This window comes from Scomber japonicus, chromosome 15 (assembly GCF_027409825.1).
Source record: "Scomber japonicus isolate fScoJap1 chromosome 15, fScoJap1.pri, whole genome shotgun sequence".
NCBI classification, from domain to species: Eukaryota; Metazoa; Chordata; class Actinopteri; order Scombriformes; family Scombridae; genus Scomber; species Scomber japonicus.
The window spans coordinates 4,105,890-4,130,213 of record NC_070592.1 but is presented as its reverse complement, the minus strand read 5'-3'; the positions used below and the strand labels follow the sequence as shown (position 1 = coordinate 4,130,213).

The following is a 24,324-nucleotide window of genomic DNA, read 5'->3' as shown; positions in this document are numbered from 1 at the left end:
ACTGTTGGTTGAAGAAAGAAAAACTGCACAGTGGCTCAACTATGAAAAAGGTTGAATATCAACGTTATATCAGTGAATTGTTTCCGTTGTGATCAGCAGTGCAGCAGCAGCTTCAGTCATTGGCACTCAGGAAGACTTCAGCAGTACTTCTGTGTAGTCAACCACATTTTAGCAGCTCAACAAACATCAGCGGTGCCACTGCAGTCACACACTAAATAAAATACTTTCAGTTTTGACACTACATGCATGAAGCTCAAATAAGGCGTTTCCCATCAGACAGAAAAACGTTGTGAAACCAGGGCAGCTTAGACACAATGTTCCTGGTCGAGTAGTTGTGCATTATGATATTTGTTTAGTTATGTAATATATACAAAGACCATGTTTGATGCATTTAATATAATTTGGTTCAAGATGCCAACTACATATTCAAAAAATATCCAGTCGTTTAACAATCCCTGAATACTTCAATTATCTAATATGAATAGTTAAAATTAGAACCATTCATTATTTGTTCAAATCATTTGAGTAATCAAGAAAGTAATCGGCAGGTTAAACTGTCTAAATTGAAAATCTTTTTTAGTTATAATGATCATGTCCTTTTTAAAATCTTTTTTAGTATTTTAAACAGAAAAATAATCAAACTTGTTGCCACTTTCAAGATAATACTATTCAAGATGTTCTTTGTCATTTTTTTCACATCTGTTTTGATTTAATAGGGTTGTGGAATAAATGTACAAAAACTGAAAAATATCAGTTAATTGAATATATTTAACAAAAATAATCAACAGAAATCTGATACTGACAAAGATGTCACGTTTTACTTCCCCATTTAACTGAAGTTGCATTAATATGTATACAAACAGGAAAAAAGAGAAAAGAAAACTCTCTCTTACCGCTGATTACTGTCAGTCCCATCCCCAACCAGATGAAAAGTGTGATGAGATACATCTTCATCACAAAGTGGACTCAGTGATGTTTCTAAAACTAACTAGGTAAGGTCTGTTTCCTGCTTCTCTGATCTGTCTCATATATACGTAAACTTTTCTCTATCAGGTTTCTACATGCCCCCCCCCAACCCCCACAGTGCATGCATGTACTACGGAAAGGGAAACGGAATGTCACATGTGAGCCAGTTGTGGTTGGGTTTATGTGGCCCAGATCGGTCATATATTCTTTTTTCTTCGTTTTCAGAGGCAACTTATTTATCCTGTCAGTGTTTATGTCTCTTTAGTGACCTGCTCACTCTACAAAATCCCTTACTCATTATTATGGCCTACTCATACAATTATGATGTGTTGTTACACATTTGATTTCAACCCAATGGTGTAAAAATACCTACAAAAGCTTAACATACTTTTAAAAAAATCTTCTAGTCATTCTAGTTTTATCTCCTTATCACTTTTATTTGTCTATTCATTATGTCTTTTGGTTTCTTTCTTAGTTTTAGTCCAGCTTTTATTAAACTTCTTCTATTTTACTTTTCTTTTGTCTTTATAATCTATTTTAATCTAGTTTTTACTCTGACTTTTAATAATTCATTCATTCATTCAAGTTTATTTGTCATTTTACATGTTTGCACATGAAAACGAAATTCGTACTCAGGTCCAGCAGCGTACAATACAATGAGTAAGTCTACAAAAGCTATAATAAATAAATCACAGACTCAGGCTAAAAAATATATAAATAAAACAACACTAATATATAATAAATAACAAATAAATAACCAGTGCAGTAGATTAAAAAACAGAACTGTAAAAACAGAGCAGCATGTTGTATGAAGTTATGCATGGCAGGAGGAGGATGAAAGTGCATTCAGTGATGTATGGAGTTCATCAGTCTGACAGCCTCAGGGTAGAAGTTGCACCTGAGCCTAGTAGTTCTGGCCTTCATGCTCCGCAGCCTCTTACCGGAGGGGAGGGGTACAAACAGTCCATGGGCTGGGTGGGTTGGGTCCCCCATGATGCAGGCCGCACTGCTCCTGCACCGGCAGCAGAGCAGTTTCCATACCAGGTGGTGATGGAGAAGGTGAAAGTACTCTCCACCACACATCTATAGAAAGATGCCAGCACTGATGTGTTGAGGCCAGCCTGCCTCATTCTCCTGAGAAAATAGAGGCGTTGGTGGGCCAAGGTACTTCAAGCTGTGTACCATTTCCACAGCTGTGCCATTGATGAACCCGTCAGCCCCACAGTCGTCAAGAACTTCCATACTGACTTTGCAGGGAAGCCTCTGCATCCAACCTCGACCGGGTACAACCATGCCTGCCACCCTTTGTCCCTGCAATCCTGCACCAGATCTTTGTAGCACTCAGATTTCCTTTCAAATGCCTCCTTGCACCCCTCTTCCCATGGCACAGTGAGTTCCACCAGGATGATCTTCTTTCCTTCAGGGGAGAACAATACTGCATGTCTTAAGGTGGTGTGGATGACATCTGGGAACTGGAGCCTTTTTTTCAGATCTGCCCTAAGTTCCCACACTTGGGCTGACTGCAGGAGACTTGCCCTGGTTTTATCGGGCCGATCTTTCTCTATTATTTTATGCCATTGATGAACAGGGGGGAGGGGGTGTGGCTTCCCCTCCTAAAATCCACAACTAGCTCCTTTGTTTTCTTGTGGCCACATTCAAGATAATACTATTCAAGATGTTCTTTGTCATTTTTTTCACATTTGTTTTGATTTAATAGGGTTGTGGAATAAAAGTACAAAAACTGAAGAATATCAGTCAATTCAATAAATTCAACAAAAATAATCAACAGAAATCTGATACTTTTACTTCAACATTTAACTGAAGTCACATTAATATCTATACTGGAAAAAAGAGAAAAGGAAACTCAAACTCTCTCTTACCGCTGTTTACTGGCAGTCCATTTCCTGCAGTCCGTTTCCTGTTTCTCTGATCTGTCTCATACGGAAACCCCCTGCCTGCAGTGGTCGGAGGGTGGAGCTCTCAGTCTCAACCACAATGTTTCACTTCTTGATGAAGCTGCCAGAGAGGAAGCCTTGTGTCCGAGCAGTTCATTGATAGTCCCCCTTTTTCAGGTATGTTATGAATATGTTTTGTTCTTGAACTTCAGAAAATAGTTTGTAAATGGTTTTGTGCATGTTTTATGTACATATTAGCTTTTGTATGTTTATGAGCAGCGAACTTAATGTTAAAAACCCCTAATTGAGATACTGACGGAGCGGCTAGCTTTACTCCGTCCTCACGGCAGGCAAGAGTACCTTCCTGTAGTAAAGATGGCCGACAAGAGCACCGCCATAAATCCAATCCTTGCCGGAAGTCCCAAGCGGTAGTTAGTCAATAGCAGGTGGGGAGAGTTCCGGTCCTTGAAATGAGGCCAACGCAGAAGTAACCAAGAGCTGCATTCTAGCAAAAGGCCACCAGGGGGCGAAAGTGTCAAAAGGACTTTCTTTTATACAGTCTATGGTCAACAGCCGCTCATATCCAATTCTTGCCGGAAGTGTCAGGAAGTTAATCGCCGCTCCGAGCGAAAACAAAAATAAAAGCCTAAAAAAACCCCACATACATTTACACACTTTGTTGCATGTTGTTTATCGTAACGGTATAGTTGACTAGTTAATTGACTAGATTAGTTAGAAGCCTAAACTAATCAAATTATAATGTTAACGTTTCATGGATTTAACTTTATGAATACAAATGTGAATAGTATGTTTGTGTGGTGGTGGTAGGGGGTTTCATTCTCTCACACACACACTCACTCACAATAGGACTGAATAATAACTAAGATTGAATAGAGTTCTCAGATTAAATAAAATAAATATTATAGCCTACATTGTACTTACCTGCAGAATGTTGTAAAAGGAGGGAAACATTAGGGTGGAAAATTAACAGTATATCTCTGTATATGATTATAGTCATGTTGATTAATGTGTAGCTTTGTATGTACTTTTTGGATGAATACACTCTTGATGAAGCTGCTAGAGAGGAAGCCTTGTGTCTGAGTAGTGTTGTGGAAATGTCCTTAACAAATGGTGAGAGAGAAAAACATGAGTCCAGCAACGGTATCAGTTCACAGCTTGTTTAATTATTGTTGCAAGAGGGAGTTCAGTAATACAGCACACAAGGCATTGTACAGAGAAGTCCGCTGAATCTAAGATAAGCAACACTTTTACTACACTCGGGCTACCCCCCTTCCAGCTATAAGAATCAACCCATTATTTCTTGTTCGCCTCGTGCATGACAGGGAGACGTCAATCATTCAGCGCTCAAGGACAGCGTATGATCACCTCAAGCTGACAGAGTGGATAGCTTGGTTAGCAAACAATAAAAACAAGTTACTGGCAATGAAAGCAGGAGAGACATAGATCCTCCATAGATTCTCCTTTTCAGGCAAGCAAAGTAGGACGAAAGCTCCAAATAAAGAATATATGAAATCTGAATATTATTATCATCCAGATAATCAAACTACTCAAACTATCAATAGACAATAGACATTTCTGAGCTTAATATAAAAACTTTGTTCTTGTTTTTCTTGTTTTTTCCCCCTTTCTAATCTGTCAATTCAGCATTGTTTTGATTTTAGAAACTCCTATTTTTGCTTCATATCTCCTTTCCAGTACTAATCCACTAGTAGTTTTTTCCCTGGTGAGTTGGTTCCTTTCAGGAGAGGCTTATCGGAGCCATTGGAGCTGCCAGATGAGCTGTTGGATGAGCCATTGTCTGAAAGAATTAACAGATGTGTTATTTTCTATACTTTCCATACATATAATACAGTTTTTGATAGATAGATAGATAGATACTTTATTAATCCCATTGGGGAAATAAATTCAGGTATCTCTGCTATACTGTGTTATGTTTTAGTAATTTATGTGAACCTTTAAAACTTCAATTTATCTCTTGCTGCCACTTGAGGCTGCCAAAGAATAAACCCGCATGGTTCAGTTTTCAATCAGTCAACAGAAGAAACTTACCAGATCCAGCAGATAGACCAGAGTCCTTGCTGTTCAGAGACTCTTTGGACCCTGTGAAAAATAGAAAATGTATCAAGGTCTGTGATAACTGCTTATATCCAATATGTACTTTCTGACTACTTTTAATTTACTTTGGTCATATTTATATTATTCTTTTAGATACAACAGTTATCAACATTTTTCATATTAATAACTAGTTGAGACAATCAAAAATAAACTATTAGTATTACTATTACAACTATTACTTATTACCACTTGAAATGACATCTACTCCTTCTCCCTCACTTTTAAATGCAATGACTGGAAACACTGATTTTAACCTCCATCACTTACACTGAAAACACATTTGAAGAATATCTTTTAATAGTCAGTATGAACTGTTCATATGGACACCTGACTGCTGTTTGAAGACACTTGGAAAAACTGTGGACTATCCTTAAAAGACTCAGTCACTGTTTTTCTGATGGGAAACAAAGAAAGTAGTTACCTTTGTCAGTGATGATGACTTATTAAAACTCAAAATATACATATTCATTCTTTCACAGAGAACAGCATGAAGTTCATAATTCAGAGTTTACAGACAGAACTGACTTAATTTATAGTTTGATTTAATGAAAATCTTCTAATATGAGTCAATGTGTCTGATAAACATGGAGCTTTTTCTCTCATGGCATTCTTACTTTTTGATTTCAGTTTCCAGTCTGAGCAGGACTAACTAAAAGGATTGGCAGGAAAACAGCAAACACAACAACATACTGATCTAACTGATAAAACTAAAGAGTATAAACCTGTGTGCTGCAGCTCAGTAAATGAAAGATGCTTACCAGGACCAGAAGAGCTGGAACCATCGCTGTTGAGAGATTCTTTGGACACTGTGAAGAAAAGAAAATGCATCAAGGTAGGTCTATGTCACCTGCTTATATCCTATCTGTGTTTTCTGGACTGTTTTTGATTGATTGATTTATTTTACTAACAAGTATTGTGTGATATATCATATTCCTCTGATGACCTCTACAGCAGTGCAGCTCAATGATCAATGAGTCACATCACTGTACTGACTCTGTCTTCATCACTATGAGCGCACACTCTATTTTGACTCAGTCTTGCTGTCAGAAATACTCATGACAAATACACTTTTTCCTCAAAATTATTAAAGTATATGTTTGTGAGCAGGTTTTAAGATTTACATCTTCAGTACTAAGCAACAGGCTTGATGTTGAGAGCCACAGACATTGCTGGTTTTACGTGTTGACAGTATGAAATATATTTAACACCAGCTTTATCCTTTAACTTGTGATTTGACTGACAAGCTTTTAAAGTTTCAATTTATTTTGTGGCAAAGACATGTTGTATTGTGTGTAAAAACAAATATAACACATTTATTAGGAAAAACTGACTGAAAAAGGTGTGCTTAAGTTTGAGATAGCGACCAAATGCTTCTAGTGCTTCTATAACATGGCCCTCAATTATTCATGAATGTCAAGTCAATGACATGGTCTAAAACTGTTGAGTCCCTCCATTGGATAAACCTTTTGTCCTTTAAATAACATGGCATTAAATTACAATTTGAACACTGATACAACGACTTCAACTGTAAGAAATTAATTGATGAAAATAAAACTTTATCAGATATTATTCTCTCAGCTTTGAAGTGATGAGGGGAAGTTATGAATGTATAGTGCATCATATGACTACAACATGGGAACAACGTGTGTCTACTGTACTGATGTTTTTTCACATAATATACTCAAACAAAATAAATGCAACAATCTTTTGGGGCTTCAGATGCACAAATAAAAATCATATGCATTTCTACTTTATGATGAAATATCAGCATTGGGTGTGTTCTTCCACAGCTCACTTTGAAGATATAAATCATTTGTCAAGTTGTGTTTTAAAGACAATACCTCTGATAAGAATTTTGAATTCATTACTCTGATTCGATTTTTCCAACAACACACTGATACTGTGTGTAAAAACTACTTTTTCTTTTTAAAATGTTTTAATGTTCTGTCACTTCGGATCTTTTTTTTTCTCTATACTTGATGTAAAAAGCAAGACTCCAAGGTATATTTCATTTCAGCTGCTGCGTCATGTATAAATATCAACACTCTACTAACTGCAGCCTCAGTTTGTGTCTCTCACACAGGACTGAGCAGGTCTGATAAGAGAAAAGCAGAGATAAGCAGAAGTGATGTTGTTCTACTCCGAGAACCGCAGTTATGAAAGTAACCCAAAATTTTAACCAAAACTTTTCTGTGGCAATAAACACAACAACTGGGCCTGCTATTAACTTTAGCTTTACAAGATATTCAGACTGACTATTCAGACACTCCTTCACAGACACAGACACATAAAAAGGCCATGAATGTGCTAATAGTGACGGTCAAACCTCCAGCAGACCATGTGTTTCTGTCTGATAGCAGCTGCTCATGGCTGGTTATCTTTGACTACCAGCTCTACATCTATTCATGCTACACTGAGTGGTGGTCTTAATCCGCCCTCATTGATGTGCCTGTACCTCCCACATCACACACTGCCTAGGCATGATTTTTGTGCTAGAAAACATGCAGGAATCAGTTTCTTTTTGTAATTAATATAGTAATTAAATGTTTTATGTATTTTCTTTTCAAAATTATAAAAAAAATATGAGAAAATTGTAACCGACTCCACGGGTACCTTGTTGTTGAGAAAACACAATGTTTATATTTACACCTACCAAATATCCCTTTTTTCTTCAACACCACCAGTATTACAGCCACAAGTACGACACCGACGAGCAGGCCACTAATCGCCCCACCAGCATTCATGCCCATGTTGTCTCCTTCATCAACTTTATGATCTAAAACAGAAACTATATACATTAGTTTCACATTCACTTCACTTTTAACATCATTAATATTTAGCTTCATGTGACTCTCAGTGTTGATGCATGGTAATAAAATGTAGATGTGATAATCAGTGATAATGTGATAAAAGTGATAAAATGCCATTTAATAACACAAAATAACATCAACTTTGAAAACTATTTCAAGATTCTAAAGACGATTCTTACAAAAACGTCCAAGATTTTAAAAACTCTGTTCTTACCAGTTAATGTTGTGTTTTTTCTCTTGTAGCTACTAACTGTGATGCTAACAGTGAATCCACCTCATCTTCAATAAAGACAAACATCTGAACACATTTTGAATATAATAATCTCCTCCATTGATGAAGTAACTTGACAGTCAGCAGCTTTTGAGGCAGACTCTTACTGCTTTACACCCTGAGATAATAGAAAAAGGTCTGCTCCAATATGACACATAACTGATTAAATAAAGACTATCTGATTTAATACAACTAGGATCTCATTTTCTGATGTTTGGTTTGGTTATAAACTGTCTGATCATCTGACTGTTTGCATCTTTGCATTTTGTGACAAACTGCAAACTGTAAACTGAAATAAGAAAGTTTCTTACCCCAAACCTTCTTAACAAATACGCTGGATGCTCTGTGAATGACTTCACATGTGAAAGAAGAAATGTCACTCTTTAAAATCTCCACACTGTCTCTTCTCTGGAAGGTGTCGTCTTCATTTGGTCTAACGTCTGAGGAGATCAACCCGTCCTCTCTAGTCAGAATGCGGCCGTTCCTTTTGATGTTGAGGATGATGTCTTTTGGGTAGAAACCTGTAGCCAGGCAGGTCAACATGAGATTTGTCTCAATTCTGCTGTTCTTAGCAAACACGTGCACATCTGGTGGAGCTGGAAAGAGAAAACATTGGGTTAGTTAACGTTTGGTGGCCATAATACATTATGCTTTCAACCACATGTGATAATATTTGTACCATCTTCATAATACATCGAACTAACAGAAATGATTACTACAACAAATAGTGATATATGCCTTAAATTATAATTAAAGTAACAACATTCTCAGACATACTGAAACTTAGAAAATAAGTTTTCCAAACTATTTTCAGAGATTTGAAGATCATGGTTGTTATTGAATATGGTGTTTATGAAGGTTTGGTTCTAATAGCTGGTTCTCTTTTGTATTTGGTTCCACGTTGTGAAGTACCTGGATTTGCTAAACTACAGGACTGAACTTTTTTATTAAAGAACAGTGTACAGAACATACAGAGAACAGGCTTCATCTTTACAGTTTATACTGTAGCTAAGACTGTATGTCTGCAGCTATCAGCTGTAACTAATGAATGTTAAAGCCTTCAATAACTTTACATATTAACAGTTAAGTCAGGTTCTGTTTCAAAATCTCCTGCTCAGACTTTAATTTATATCATATTAATTATTTAAGATAATAAGCTTAATAGTACAGACTCAGCACTTCCAGTATTTGAAACAAGTAGCTCATGAACAACAAGAAGGCTACATCAGTTATTTAAATGTGTCAAATACATATTCAATCAATATTTGATATCTTGTGTTTGTTGTAAAATGGAACTGAAGCTGAAGTGTTTCTGCATTTGTTATTTTAATTTTACTTAAAAATTTTAAAAGCTGAACCTAAGTGGATACGAAATGATTCAGAGTCAATAAAATAACATTGAACCTTAATTCTGGTGAACTGTTGTTTGTTGATGGGAAATATTGCCACACCTGAACTAATCATTCCATAACGAATACTGCAATTCAGGAAAACAAACAAGCACATTTTATGTGAAAACCAACAAATTCAAGACCCACTGATTTCATGTTAGATATTTTAACAAATAGTAATCCTTCTATTAATAAAGTCACTCCTATCACATCCAGTAATTATTGATATAAAAATACAGAAATCATTTTCTGTCATACATACAGGCAGCTTTCAGCTGTTTTTCCCCGTATGCCCTGAACTTGTTCAACCAGTCGATACACTCGTTCTCCAGGTAGCCTTTGGTGTATTCTTTTAGGACCTGGACATGATCCCACTTTCTCTTGGTTGGGACTGCTTCATCAGCGGCAGCAACCCACACTGAGTGGGCATCATCAAAGGACAGGAAGTCTCGTCCGTCATAGTGGTACATATCCACACCACGGACAAACTTTAATATGCCATCAGGCTCTGTTTTACCCTGACAGCCGTGCATCCACTGAAGGATATGGAGATCTAAAGAGGAGTGACAGTAAAATAAATGACAAAGAATGAGGAGGAAAACAAGGAAAAATAAAAAGTAGTAATCACAATTAAAACAGTTTTGCTGAGAATTTATCTATTATCATCATATCATAATTTATCTGAGTCATCAAAAAGTGTTTCCAGTCTGACACATTTCATGGATCTTACCATCGTCAGTCTGATTCATTCGTTTCTTCAGGATGTCGATGTTGACTTTGAACCACTGCTGCTTGCTTTGGCGGGACTGTGTGCCTTTCTCCCAGTAGTCTGCAGGAAGTCGCTCTTTCATCCACTTCTGCATGGGAACTTTTTTCTGGATATCACTGTCATAGTAGTCAATCAGCCTGCCGTCCATCTGACCCATAGCTGTGAACTCATGGATGCCCGGAAGTCCGACAGGTTTGGAGAAGGCGGTGTAGATGTACTTGAGGGAGTGAATCTCTGAGAGTCACAGAGAGAGAAAGACAGACAGACACGTTTATTGACAAGGCAGATAAATTCCAGCAGATCTGACTAGCTAATTGTCTCTGTTTTCTCTTAGGGTATAAATGTCAGTCTTTCTGCAGTTATCTGATCCCTTTTCTTTCTTTTATGTATCAGTAAATTCTTCTTTTTGTTTTTAGGTTTTGGACTGCTGACCATCAAGTTGAGAACATCTCTTGAGCTTTTTGAAAATGGAGATCTGTATATTTTAATATAATATAAAAAGAAAAAAAAAAGAATATTTATTTGAGTCATCAAAAAAATAATCGGCAGGTTAATCTATAATTACAATAATTGTCATTTACAGTTATTCACAGCCTCCAAGAAATCTATTTTATTTTGAAGTACAGCTCAGTTTGTTCAATTCTTTAACTTTTACTCCTTTCTTTTAGGTATTGGACTGTTGGTTGGACAGAACGAGCAATTTCAGAACATCACCTTGAGCTTATAAAAAATTGAGTTGGGCATTTTCTAGCTAATTACTTATAGGTATGACGATGTCCTTGTTGTTGTTGTTGTTTTTTTTAAAGTATTGGCCATATTCAAGTCAAACCACATAGATGCACATCACTGATGATATGTTACACACAGAGACGATAAGTTAATAAAAATGTTATAATAGTTAATTTTCTCATATCTGTTTAAATGTAATAGGGTTATATACTACCAGTCTATATGAAGTTAAACTCAAATAATCAACAGAAACCTGATAATTACAAAGCCGTCACAACTGACTATTTTACTTTCGCTTTTAACCAGCATCGCATTAATGTAAAAAACAAAAACAACAACAACAACAACAACAAAACATGAAAAAACAAAAAAACTCTCTCTTACCGCTGTTTACTGTCAGTCCTGTCCCCAAAAGGACGAAAACTGTGATGAGATACATCTTTAACGTCTCCATTACCGTTTCTCAACTCCGTTTCATCAGAGTGTTTGACCTGTTTTGACTGCGTGGTGACAAACTGCTGCCAGCTTCTCTTATCTATCTGTCACCGTCTGTCCACCATGATATACGTTATCATGTTAACTCTTATTTAGCTGTTTCTGTGCTACACCATCTCCACATGATGACCACATGATGGCAGCATAGCCTACTACATTTTAATGTTTAACAAGCAGAAGAGGGACTGTGATAACATTGACTGTATTTATGTAAGATAAATTAAGATATTCCTTTATTAGTCCCATAATGGGGACATTTGCATTGTTGCAGCAGCAAGTGGACAGTAAAATAGACTATAAAGAGCAGCAATAAGAAAAGAATAAAGAACAATAAATATTAAAGTACAAAAACAACAATAATAGTAAAAATATGTAATACAAATAATCGTGACATTATTTACAAGAGTAATATTGGTATAAATTGATAATATAACAGAAGTGATGTACAGTCAGTGGTAAGAATAGTGTAAACTAAGGCTGTGTTTTAAGTTTCCAAACATTCATACAAATAATTAATTAATACTTATTGGGTTTAAATTTTCACTATTCCTTCATTATTACTCATAAATTACATCGTTGTTTTCAGGGAACTGTCAGGCATTTTAGCTGGAATATATTCAAAATAAATACTGAAAAATAAGATGATAATAATAATAATAATACACATTAATGCCTCAGTATTCACAATCCAGTGATGTCATTTAAATATAATACTTACAGAGGTTGTTTTTCTACATACTACATACATCTCTGTGGTGGGTTGATGGTACTGTACAAGAACTGGCACAAGGCAAACCTCAACAACCTGTATGTCAAAACACCAGATCACCTCACTCTAAAACTTCATTTAACTAACAAACCATAGTCAGTGAAAAAAAAAAAAGTTTAAACTATCCACAGTAAGGTAAATTATATCTCTTTTCAGCTACCGTAGATGACACAGTCAAGATCATTCTGACCAGATAGTCCCATGAAGTGAACAGCTCCAGAAATTAAACTAACAAATTAATTGAAGCGCTAAAAGTTCCTTCAGTGCTTTCTGTTTCCATCTGAACAAATAGGAAGAATAGAAAATAAGAAGTTATTAAAATGATCAGCTTTGTTTGAAACGGACTGTTACACCGATACTCTCACTCATTCATTCGTTTTGAATTCATGTTTCTGTCCACCTGTTGAATGTAAATCCAATACTTACTGTTTTAGCTGTTTTTGTGCGCTACCACCTCCTGACCACACGATGGCAGCAGTGCTGAATTTTAATGTTTAACAACCAAAAGCGCCATTGAATGTACACATATTTATATACAATTAATGGGAAGAACTGTTATTATTTTATTTCAGGGATCCATCCACATATATAAATGTCTCATCAATGTAAAAAATAATAAATGAATGATTAATTTATATTTATTGGATTTAAATTGAGAACTTATTTCCTTCATGATTAGTTGTAAGTTACATCGTTGTTTTCAGGAAAGTTTGTCAGGAATCGTTAATTGCTACTATGCCTTCTGTCAAAATGTGTATTATATGTTGTTATAATGTATATGAAATTATACTTAACTATACTATATTGTTATACTATATTACATAACACACTATTTATTATATAAATACATAGTGTGATATTTATATTCTTATAGTTTATATTAGCCTACTCTTACATTTAGGCCTACATATCAATATAATAATGCATTACATTATATAGACAAGATATACAAGATATTTTATATATATTATATTATAGAGCAGTGATTCTTAAAATTGGGCCGCAAGCGCCACCTAGAGGGCCACAGAGAACTTTAAGTTTTGCACCTGAGGGGGACTGTAGCCTATAGGTTATCGACTGAAGACACCAGAGATGTTATCCATGAGCCGCTCAGTTACAATCGTAGACTGTATAAATGCATTTTCTGACCACATGGTGGCGATAATGTGTCAGTCAGTAGTTTAAAAAGCCCACAGAAGAACAGAAGACGACATTCAGCTAGCCGCTCACCTCTAGCAAAAGTGGTGGAGACATTTTTAAAACGTAAAAAATAAGACAAAAGTGGTGCTGACTCGCCCGAAAACACAAAAATTTTGCACAAGCACAAACCTGACTTCATCAAGTACGGCTTTGTGAATGGAAGTAGGGAGTTTATTTATCCTCTTAAGCCCAAGAACAGCGCCACCTATAAATGTAAAACGTCTCAGGGCAGTTAAACTAGTATGAATATAGTCATATGACACACCGTTTTATTCAGAAGAAGCTCAGCTATTGAGCCAGCACAGCGACAAAACACAAGTCAAACACCGAGCAACTGATTGCGCCATTTGCAAAAACGCTCCTCAGTGTAAGCACTGCTCATGCCTGCAGTTACCGCGGTCATTGTATCTTTAATTTCACGACAAATTTCTCATCAAATAAAAGCTAAGATTTCACTGATTCCAGCAGTGTAACTCCCATTACTGTGAAAACGCACGGAATAAACCGTCAAAGAAAAATCCAAACAAACTTCCCATTGTAAATTTACAACTACAAATGATGTCTTACCTTCGCTGTTTTTCTGGTTAAAAGTTGTGTCTGGTCGCGTAATATTCCTAGTAACAGCTACTCCAATGTCTCTGGATCATTTTGAGTCGGTTCCAGTTTCCATTTATTTACATGGCATGGGGGATGAATTGCAGGTAGCCCGCCTCGTCGTCACATGTCGAACAGTCTTTGTCTCCATCTAGTGGTTGAACTGTGCTATTGTGACAGATTTTATGAATAAACCGGATTTAAGCCTTTACTTTTTTTTTTTTTTGCTATATTTGTTCCATGAATTATCAGTAAAAGTTAATGAAAGTTTCATAAAAATCTTTGTGATGACATTTTATCATGTCATTTTATTATTTATTAAATGTTATTAAGGTTTTAGCTTGTTAAACTGTAAGTGGATTTGGTTTATTATTGAATACAAATCAGACCAAGAGTGAGATCAATTACACATATACAGTGTTAATATTTAATGGTTCCCGGGCCACTCTGCACTGAAAAAATTTGGCCTCAAAGTCAAAAAGGTTAAGAAAGTTTTTATATTTACAGTCTTATTGCCTCACAAAACTCTAATATCTCTACTGCAGGACAGCCAATAAAACACCACTTCATATCAACAAAGATTTAATCAGAAATGTATTTATTTAAGCATAAAAATATGAGTAAACTGCATGAGTAAAAAAGATTAAACATGGATTACAGAAAAAAATCGAATATCAACAACATGGTAACATCAGACTGAATAAAACCATTTCACCATTTTTTTTAAAATCTGATGTCTTTCCTAAATTGTTAACATTATTTTTAAAATGAAAAATGTATTGACAAACGTTTTTAACAAACATATTTGTCGATCAAATTAATCTTTTTATTGCACTTCCACAGTGACAGAGATTATAAGACTGAGTGCAATTTGACAAACTGATAATTTGTTTAATAGAAATATTTCAGTATATTTTCAAAATAACTGTATAAACAATATCTTAATTAGTACTAGACTTTTTACCACTGATACTACTAAAAAGAAAATATATCCATTTGATTACAATACATTCACATCAGAGTTTAAAAGGCTTAAAAATCACACCACATAAAAATGTATAAAAGCATAATATATATTATATATGAAAAAAGCAAATATCTGATTAATAATGTTTGTATTTAGAAAACCAATCAAGAACAGATGAGATCATCTATTTAAACCTGAATTGCATGAATGCATTTGCTTTCATTTAATACAGGATTTAAAACGTGATCAAACATGTTTTATCGTATTAAATCAGATTTCTGACATAAAGTCGAGTTCTGATTGACAATGGTTTTTTATAAATGCAATTAAAATGAAAAAAGTGTATTTACAACAAAAATCACTGACAATTCATACCGTTTAGTTTAAATGATCTCTACTTATCACTCGATGGTGTAGAAATACATTAATGACTTCTTTTTAATTCAGGCTAACACTACTTTTATTTGAGTTCAGCACATAATTGATTATATCTTTGTTTTTTTAAACTGTAGCCTGTTTAATACAATCATCTACACTGTAACTAAGAACTTAATGTTTGTAAGTATTTCTACAATTATTTCTAACCATTTAAGGCAGCAATTGGATTCAAAGGCAGCAATTCAAAGGTCCAATCAGACACCATAAACATGTCTTGAGTGCAATATTTACAAGTTTAGAAGCATGCATTTTTTGCTCAATATCTCATAATTCTGATTTCATTTCATGATCCGTCTTCAGACTTTTCAGAATGTCTCATCACATCTAATCGTTACTAATACTGACAGGATTAACAGATTCATCACCAAGTAAAAACACTTCATAAAAGTAAAAAACACCATGAAGAAAAAACACTTATTCTTATCATCCTGCATAGATCTACTCCACTGTAGCATTTAAAACATTTGCTTAAGGAGTGTAGCTGTGATTAATGATCTCTAAACTTAAAAAAGTACTTTCAGATTTAAAGAGATTACTTTTAAAAGGTTAAGCATTTAGTTTCTTACAGTTCACACTTTTCTAATCTGCTTCCTGAGTCTCCACATGACGTTCCACAAATCTTTCTCCCGATTAAAATAGAGTCTCCTCAGTAAGTACTTAATGTTTGTAAGTATTTCTACAATTATTTCCAATTGGAGGTTATTCAAAGGTCCAATCAGACACCATAAACATGTCTTGAGTGCAATATTTACATGTTTTATCACTAAATTCAGTAACATGATTTTTTTTTGCTCAATATCTCATAATTCTGATTTCATTTCATGATCCATCTTCAGACTTTTCAGAATGTCTCATCACATCTAACCATTACTAATACTAACAGGATATACAGATTCATCACCAAGTAAAAACACTTCATAAAAGTAAAAAACATCATAAAGAAGAAACACTTATTCTTATCATCCTGCATAGATCTACTGTAGCATTTAACATTTGCTTGAGGAGTGTAGCTGTGATTAATGATCTCTAAACTTTAAAAAACACTTTTCAGATTTAAAGTAGATTCCATTTAAAAAGTTAAACATCACATTGTTTAGTTTCTTACAGTTCACACTTTTCTAATCTCCTTCCTGAGTCTCCACATGACGTTCCACAAATCTTCCCCCCAATTAAAATAGAGTCTCCTCAGTAATATGAAACAAAAGCAATTTCTTTAACAGTAACTTTGAGGTTCAGCTTAAAAACGCATGGAAGATTTTTTTTCCACACATTTCAGGCAAGCAAAGTAAGAAGAAAGCTACAAATAAAGAATATGTGAAATCTGAATATTATTCCAGATTAATCAGGACTCCTCAAAGTATCACATTTACTAAAATTCAAATCAAATCGCCGTACTTTAGGATCACTGCTGACTCATTACAACAGAGCAGTGTCTTTTTACTGCCACTATTATTATCAATCAGATTAAATGGTAGACTTTTCCTGAACCAGCCGTCTCACTGTATGTAACTTTCAAAACCCTTTAAAGAAGCAGTGAGATATTCTTGAGCTTAATTAAACAGAAACTGTTCTTGTTCTTGTTTTTCTTGTTTTTGCGTCTTATCTGTCAATTCAGTGTCTATTATGATTTTTCAAACCCCTTCTTTTACTTTATGTCTCCTTCCCAGTGCTACTCCAGAATTTTTTTTTCCTGGTGAGCTGATTTCTCTTAGACTTCAGGTTGTTGATTGGATGAGCCGTTGTCTGCAAGAATGAACAGATGTGTTACTGTCAGTACACATACTAATGCTGCTTTTCTATCTAAGTATCTTGTGTGGCTAATATGCATTTATGGTATTTTCTCAGTCACCTCTAGTAATATCTACCATGAAGATAGTATGTAGAGTTTTTAAACCTTTACTTTATATCTAAAAAAATGTATTAAGGTCTGTAATATCTGCTTATATCCAATCTGTGCTTTCTGACTTCTTTTTAATTGATTTAATCACTGAGAGTAGAACAGAAACTACCTGAGTCAATGTCTGCAGAGGAAAAGCTTTCTTCATTTTTAAAATGATGATATATATAGTAGATTAGATTCAGATATTAACTAAATGTTTTTATGGTTTCCTATCACATCATTAACACCAGAATCTCCTAACATCACTGTTATCATCTTTAAATCTACATTCACACATAAAATGTTTGATTAACAGTAAAAGTATTAAAGCTCTCATGCTGGGTCATATCTATATTATTCATTTAGATACAACAATTATCATCTATTCTATTATATTCATTTGTTCATGAAAATAAAGACTTAAAAATAAACATTGATGGTATTTTTTCCACCAAAAATATAATTACCACTTTAAAAGAAATGGCATCTACTCCTTCTCCCTCACTTTTAAATGCATTGTTGTGCAACACATTTGAAGAATATCTTTTAATAGTCAGTATTAACTGTTCATATGGACACCTGACTGCTGTTTGAAGACACTTAAAAATGTGAACTATCCTTTAAAGACTCAGTCACTGTTTTTCTGATGGGAAACAAAGAAAGTAGTTACCTTGGCCATTGTTGACTGGCTGAGCAGGGTCTGTAAATAAAGACAACATTAATATAACTAATTCACAGATGGACTTATTAAAACTCAAAATATACATATTCATTCTTTAACTGAAGACAGCATGAAGTTCATAATTCAGTTTTTTCAGAGTTCAGACAGTCTTTTAATATGAGTCAATGTGTCTGATAAACATGGAGCTTTTCTCTCATGACATCTTTACTTTTTGATTGTTTTAATGATCAGGATTGTTTGGTCTCTGGTTGGCTGGTTTGGTTTTTGGTTTATAAGCTTACAGTATATTCTTACTGTGTCCTCTGAGTCATTGCTGTAACATTATAAACATCTTCAGCACAAATACATTTAACATTTTGAACTGTAAAAGAATCCATAGAATGAAAAAAATACTTACTTAAGTGAACTACAACATCTGCTTTACCTGTTAATAAACACAAGAGGTAACACACACAAAACAAAAAAACAGGTAAACAATCTATTAACAAGGTCACTGTACAAAGTTCCAGTCTGAGCAGGACTAACTAAAAGGATTAAGCAGGAAAACAGCAAACACAACAACTAAAAACAAAACTGATCTAACTGATGAAACTGAAAAGTATGAACCTGTGTGCTGCAGCTTTCAGTCACTAATTAAAGATGCTTACCAGTTTCACCAGAATCACCAGAGCTGGTTGATCCGGTTCCATCGCTGTTGGCATCTTTGGATCCTGTGAAGAAAAGAAAATGCATCAAGATAGGTGTTAATGTGTTCAGACACCTGCTTATATCCTATCTGTGCTTTCTGGACTGTTTTTGATTTATTTATTATACTAACAAGTTGTGTGATATATATTATTCCTTTCTTTTTTTAAACTATACACTTGTGAGCAGTTTTTTTTAAGATTAACGTCTTCAGAGTCACAGACATTTTTGGTTTTACTTGTTGACAATAACATCTTATCCTGTAAGCTAAGAACATCTTACCCAAGCTGTAACCTTCAAGTAAAAGAAGAAATAAAATAGTTACCTCTGTTGGCTGGAGCTCCTGTCACTATTCACTACATAACCAATTCTAAATTCAGAAATAACTGAAGAACATTGTGAGAGTTTTGAGACTGAGAAGGACTAACTACAGACAACTATTGTAAATAAATATCAATTTCTGAATTGAGAAATATGTTTATCTGAAATTAATAACTTATTTTCGACCTTTTTAAGTTTCAATTTTAATTTTAGATTTTTTTTGACCCCCTACATTTTTATGGACCAAAAAACCCCTGAAGTCCTTACTTATGGAGGGCAACATGTCTATTCTTTCATCACATTTACTGACATCACCCAATCCTAGTTAGTAAAATGCTAAGGTAAAACATATTAGTATATTAACATGCATACAGTTACCATGGTAACATGCTAAGTAACATGACTGCAAAGCAGAAATATAGAAGACAGTAGAGAGGCTAAACTTATGTGACCTGCTATCACTGTACCTTCATACTGCAGTTTATTGCAGGGTCAAGGAACAAATCAAGGAGAAAATCTGTTTGTAGAGTCTGACAGCAGCTGCTCATGGCTGGTTATCTTTGACTACCAGCTCTACATCTATTCATGCTACAACTGAGCGGTGTCATACTTAATCCGCTCTCTCTTTGACGTCCTCATACCTCCCACATCACAGAGTTTAAGTGCGTAGTTACTCTTTAAATAGGTTTAAAGAAATATAACATTTTTTTCTTTTGTTCTTTCAATTCTTTTCATAATAGATCTACTTCTTTTGAGGAATTAAATGCTTTAAGTATTTTATTTTAAATGATATAAAAGAAAATATTAAAAAGATATATCCCACACCAATCCTTGTTGTGGAGAAAACACAATGATTATATGTTGTACTTACCAAATATCCCTCTATTCCTCAACACCACCAGCACTACAGCTACGAGTACGATGAAGAGCAGGCCCCCAACTACCCCAGCAATAATGCCGATGTTGTTTCCTCCTCCATTGTCAACATTATGATCTAAAACACAGAAACTATATACATTAGTTTCACATTCAGTTCACTTTTAACATCATTAATATTTAGCTTCATGTGACTCTCAGTGTTGATGCATGGTAATAAAATGTAGAAGTGATAATCAGTGATAATGGGATTAAAGTGATAAGATGCAATTTAATGAATGACTTGAACATAATGTGAAATGTGAAAATTAAGATTCAAAGAGGATTCTTACTAAAAAAGTTAAAAATTCAAAAAACTTGTTTGTTGCCAGTTAATGTTGTTTTTTGTCTTGTAGCTACTAACTGTGATGCTAACAGTGAATCCACCCCATCTTCAATAAAGACAAACATCTGAACACATTTTGAATATAATAATCTCCTCCATTGATGAAGTAACTTGACGGTCAGCAGCTTTTGAGGCAGACTCTTACTGCTTTACACCCTGAGATAATAGAAAAAGGTCTGCTCCAATATGACACATAACTGATTAAATAAAGACTATCTGATTTAATACAACTAGGATCTCATTGTCTGATGTTTGGTTTGATTATAAACTGTCTGATCATCTGACTGTTTGCATCTTTGCATTTTGTGACAAACTGCAAACTGTAAACTGAAATAAGAAAGTTTCTTACCCCAAACCTTCTTAACAAATACGCTGGTTGCTCTGTGAATGACTTCACATGTGAATGAAGAAATGTCACTCTTTAAAATCTCCACACTGTCTCTTCTCTGGTAGGTGTTGTCTTCATTTGGTCGAACGCCTGAGGAAATCAACCCGTCCTCTATAGTCAGAATGCGGTCGTTCCTTTTGATGTTGAGGATGATGTCTTTTGGGTAGAAACCTGTGGCCAGGCAGGTCAACATGAGGTTTGACTCAATTCTGGTTTTCTTAGCAAACACGTGCACATCTGGTGGAGCTGGAAAGAGAAAACGTTAAGTTAGTTAACGTTTGCATGGTAGCTGTAATACATTATGATATAAACCACACATGATAATGTTTGTTCCATCCTCATAATAAACTGAACAAATAAAATCTATTAACTATAACTATAACTAATGCAACAAATAAGACTCATATATTTAATTTAACTAAAGTAAAAACAGACTGGTGCAACATAAACACACTACTGCTACAACACGCTTAATTTTATAGTTTTGAGTCTTTTTCCAAACTATTTTCAGAGATTTGAAGATCATGGTTGTTATTGAATATGGTGTTTATGAAGGTTTGGTTCTAATAGCTGGTTCTCTTTTGTATTTGGTTCCACGTTGTAAAGTACCTGGATTTGCTGAACTACAGGACTGAACTTTTTTATTAAAGAACAGTGTACAGAACATACGAAGAACAGGCTTCCTATTTACAGTTCATACTGTAGCTCAGACTGTACGTCTTCTATCAGCTGTAACTAATGAATATTAAAGCCTTCAGTAACTTGGCATATTAACAGTTAAGTCAGGTTCAGTTTCAAAATCTCCTGCTCAGACTTTAATTTATATCAATTAATTAATTAATAATTAATAATTATTTAAGATAATCACCTTAATAGTACAGACTCAGCACTTCCAGTATTTGAAACAAGTAGCTCATGAAAAACAACAAGGCTACGTCAGTTATTTAAACATGTCAAATACATATTCAATCAATATTTGATATCTTGTGTTTGTTGTAAAATGGAACTGAAGCTGAAGTGTTTCTGCAATTGTTATTTTTAATTTTACTTAAAAATGTTAAAAGCTGAACCTAAATGGATACGAAATGATTCAGAGTCAATAAAATACTATTGAACCTTAATTCTGGTGAACTGTTTGTTGATGGGAAATTGAATTTAAAAGTTGGCAGGGATGTTTGTTACGCACTGTGTCGATCCCAAACACTCTTACACATGAATTAAAAGAGAGCCGGAGTTTATGGCAGCTTGTAGCACACACTACTGCTCTCCACTGATATGACTGTGTGTGTGTAATATTGTTCAGAGCTGGGCAGCGTTTCATTAGAGGCTTTCTCTGAGAATGTTACAGCACCATGAAGCATTTTCACCTGCACTTTCTACAGGTCGGTCACGTTAATACATTCATATTTATTAAAATGTGGTGATTATTATATTGTTGTTCTGTGAAGCTTCACTTTACATTCACACATGTGGCAGCTACATCTGTGAGATCAAAGGGAATAATACCATATATTAAAATGCTACACATTAAAGCTAGCGGTAAATCACCAGAGAGCTGCACAGACCAGTTCATCGGATCATTTTGTCTCAGATGACCGGTTCATCATCTTAGAGATCAGATCAGAAGATGCTAACAGCTGAGATGCTAACAGCTTTTCACATATCTGAAAACCTTGCAGTAGCTAACCTGATAAAACATTTAAATCTTGATAAAGTGACTTATAAACAGTCCTACTGGGAAAATTGAGACTGCTTTTGGTCTGGTCTGCGCTCTGATCTACTACAGTCCCTCACACATCTGAAGAACAAGTCAATAAATAACTTCCAGGCCACGGAAATTGGAAAAATTACATTATAAAAACAAATTCGGCCCTGGGAGCGTTCTGTTAATTTTCTTTTTTTGAACTGAGCATAAAATCAAAAGCCTGAAAAACTAAGCCCAAGCTCCTTTTTTTGTATCACATTATGAAATAACAAGCCATTTTTTGATTTTTTGATTTTGGATTCTCAAATGAACGAATGACACACGGACCATGTTGCCACATCTGAACTAATTTTCCATAACGGATATTAAAATTTAGGAAAACAAAAAAAAGCAGGTCCAGTGTGAAAAGCAATATTATCAACACCAGCTGATTTCATGTTAGATATTTTAACAAAAAATAATACTTCTATTGCTAAAGCCGCTCCTATAATATCTAATAATGATTGGTAGAAAAATACAGAAGTTATTTTCCTGTCATACATACAGGCAGCTTTCAGCTCTTTTTCCCCGTATGCCCTGAACTTGCTCAACCAGTCGATACACTCGTTCTCCAGGTAGCCTTTGGTGTTTTCTTTTAGGACCTGGAGTCCATCCCACTTTCTCTTGGTTGGGACTGCTATAGGATTGGCAGTAACCCACATTGAGTTTGCGTCATCAAATGACAGGAAGTCTCGTCCATCATAGTTGAACATGTACACGCCACGGGCAAACTTTAATGTGCCATCAGGCCCTGTTTCACCCTCACAGCCTTGGATCCACTGAAGAACATGACGATCTAAAGAGGAGTGACAGTGAAATAAATGACAAAGAATGAGGGCATGGAAATATGTAAGTTATCACTTGTTCCTTACTTAAGGAAAATTAGAACAGCTTCATTTTTGTTGCAACATTTATCTATACAAGGTATTACAGTTATTAATTTCATAGACAGAGGCGGTCCTGGCTAGTTTTGCGCCCTGGTCGGACCAACCATCGCCACCCCGACCACAAGCACAATATTGAACTATTAATGTTATTTTATTACATATGTTATTAAATACAAAAGTTAACAAGACTTGAGAAAGACATTAAGATAAATAAATGACATGTAGTATGTTAACACCAATGTAAATTGCACAAATCCTTCACCACACAAAAATAAGGTGAATAAATGAAATATAGTATGTAAAACTTGCATTTTATTTATTTATTTATTGCATTTTCACATAATCCAGTAACTTACTAATTTACATGTAGCTATAACGGGTCTGTATTAGGTTTATAAATGTATTACTATTTATTTGGAAGCAGCAGTTTGTGTTGTGTGGCCTGGGCTCATAATCATCACGTCAGTATATCCCCCGCCCTCCTCCCCCCCCTTGCTTTTCCTCTGAGAGTGAGACTCACTAACAACCTGCTCACAGCCTCTGCAGTCGCAAGTCGATCCCCCCCCACCACCACCACTTTGCCCATAGCAAAAACCGCCACTGTTCATAGAGTTAATTACTATGTCATCAAAACTTTTTCCCAGTCTTTTCATGGATCTTACCATCATCGGTCTGATTCATTCGTTTCTTCAGGATGTCGATGTTGACTTTGAACCACTGCTGCTTTCTATGGCGGGTCTGTGTGCCTCTCTCCCAGTAGTCTGCAGGAAGTCGCTCCGTCATCCAGTCCTGCTTGGGAACATTTCTCTGGATATCACTGTCATAGTAGTCAATCAGCCTGCCGTCCAGCTGACCCATACCTGTGAACTCATGGATGCCCGGAAGTCCGACAGGTTTGGAGAAGGCGGTGTAGATGTACGTGAGGGAGTGTTTCTCTGAGAGTCACAGAGAGAGAAAGACAGACATGTTTACAGACAAGGCAGATAAACTCCAGCAGATCTGGCTTAAAGCTCTGGACTCTTATCTATTTACTGCCATCAATCACAAT

The 24,324-nt window shown here is 35.1% G+C and overlaps 1 protein-coding gene and 1 long non-coding RNA gene across 2 annotated transcripts in view; both read right to left on the bottom strand.

The window, feature by feature from the left end:
* The window catches only part of LOC128374602 (uncharacterized), a 105,599-nt gene that overhangs the window by 27,325 nt on the left and 53,950 nt on the right, over positions 1–24,324 (bottom strand). Inside the window, exons 3-5 of the mRNA XM_053334847.1 lie at positions 17,980–18,009; positions 10,200–10,472; positions 9,732–10,022 (exon numbers count right to left, since the gene is read on the bottom strand). Of these exons, the coding sequence (XP_053190822.1) occupies positions 9,732–10,022; positions 10,200–10,472; positions 17,980–18,009 (594 nt within the window). The remainder of the gene's footprint in view (positions 1–9,731; positions 10,023–10,199; positions 10,473–17,979; positions 18,010–24,324) is intronic.
* Positions 4,032–5,438, bottom strand: LOC128374716 (uncharacterized). Its single transcript, XR_008323009.1, has 3 exons — positions 5,419–5,438; positions 4,932–4,982; positions 4,032–4,680 (listed from the first exon to the last, which is right to left on the bottom strand). It is a non-coding gene; the product is annotated as an uncharacterized LOC128374716 (long non-coding RNA).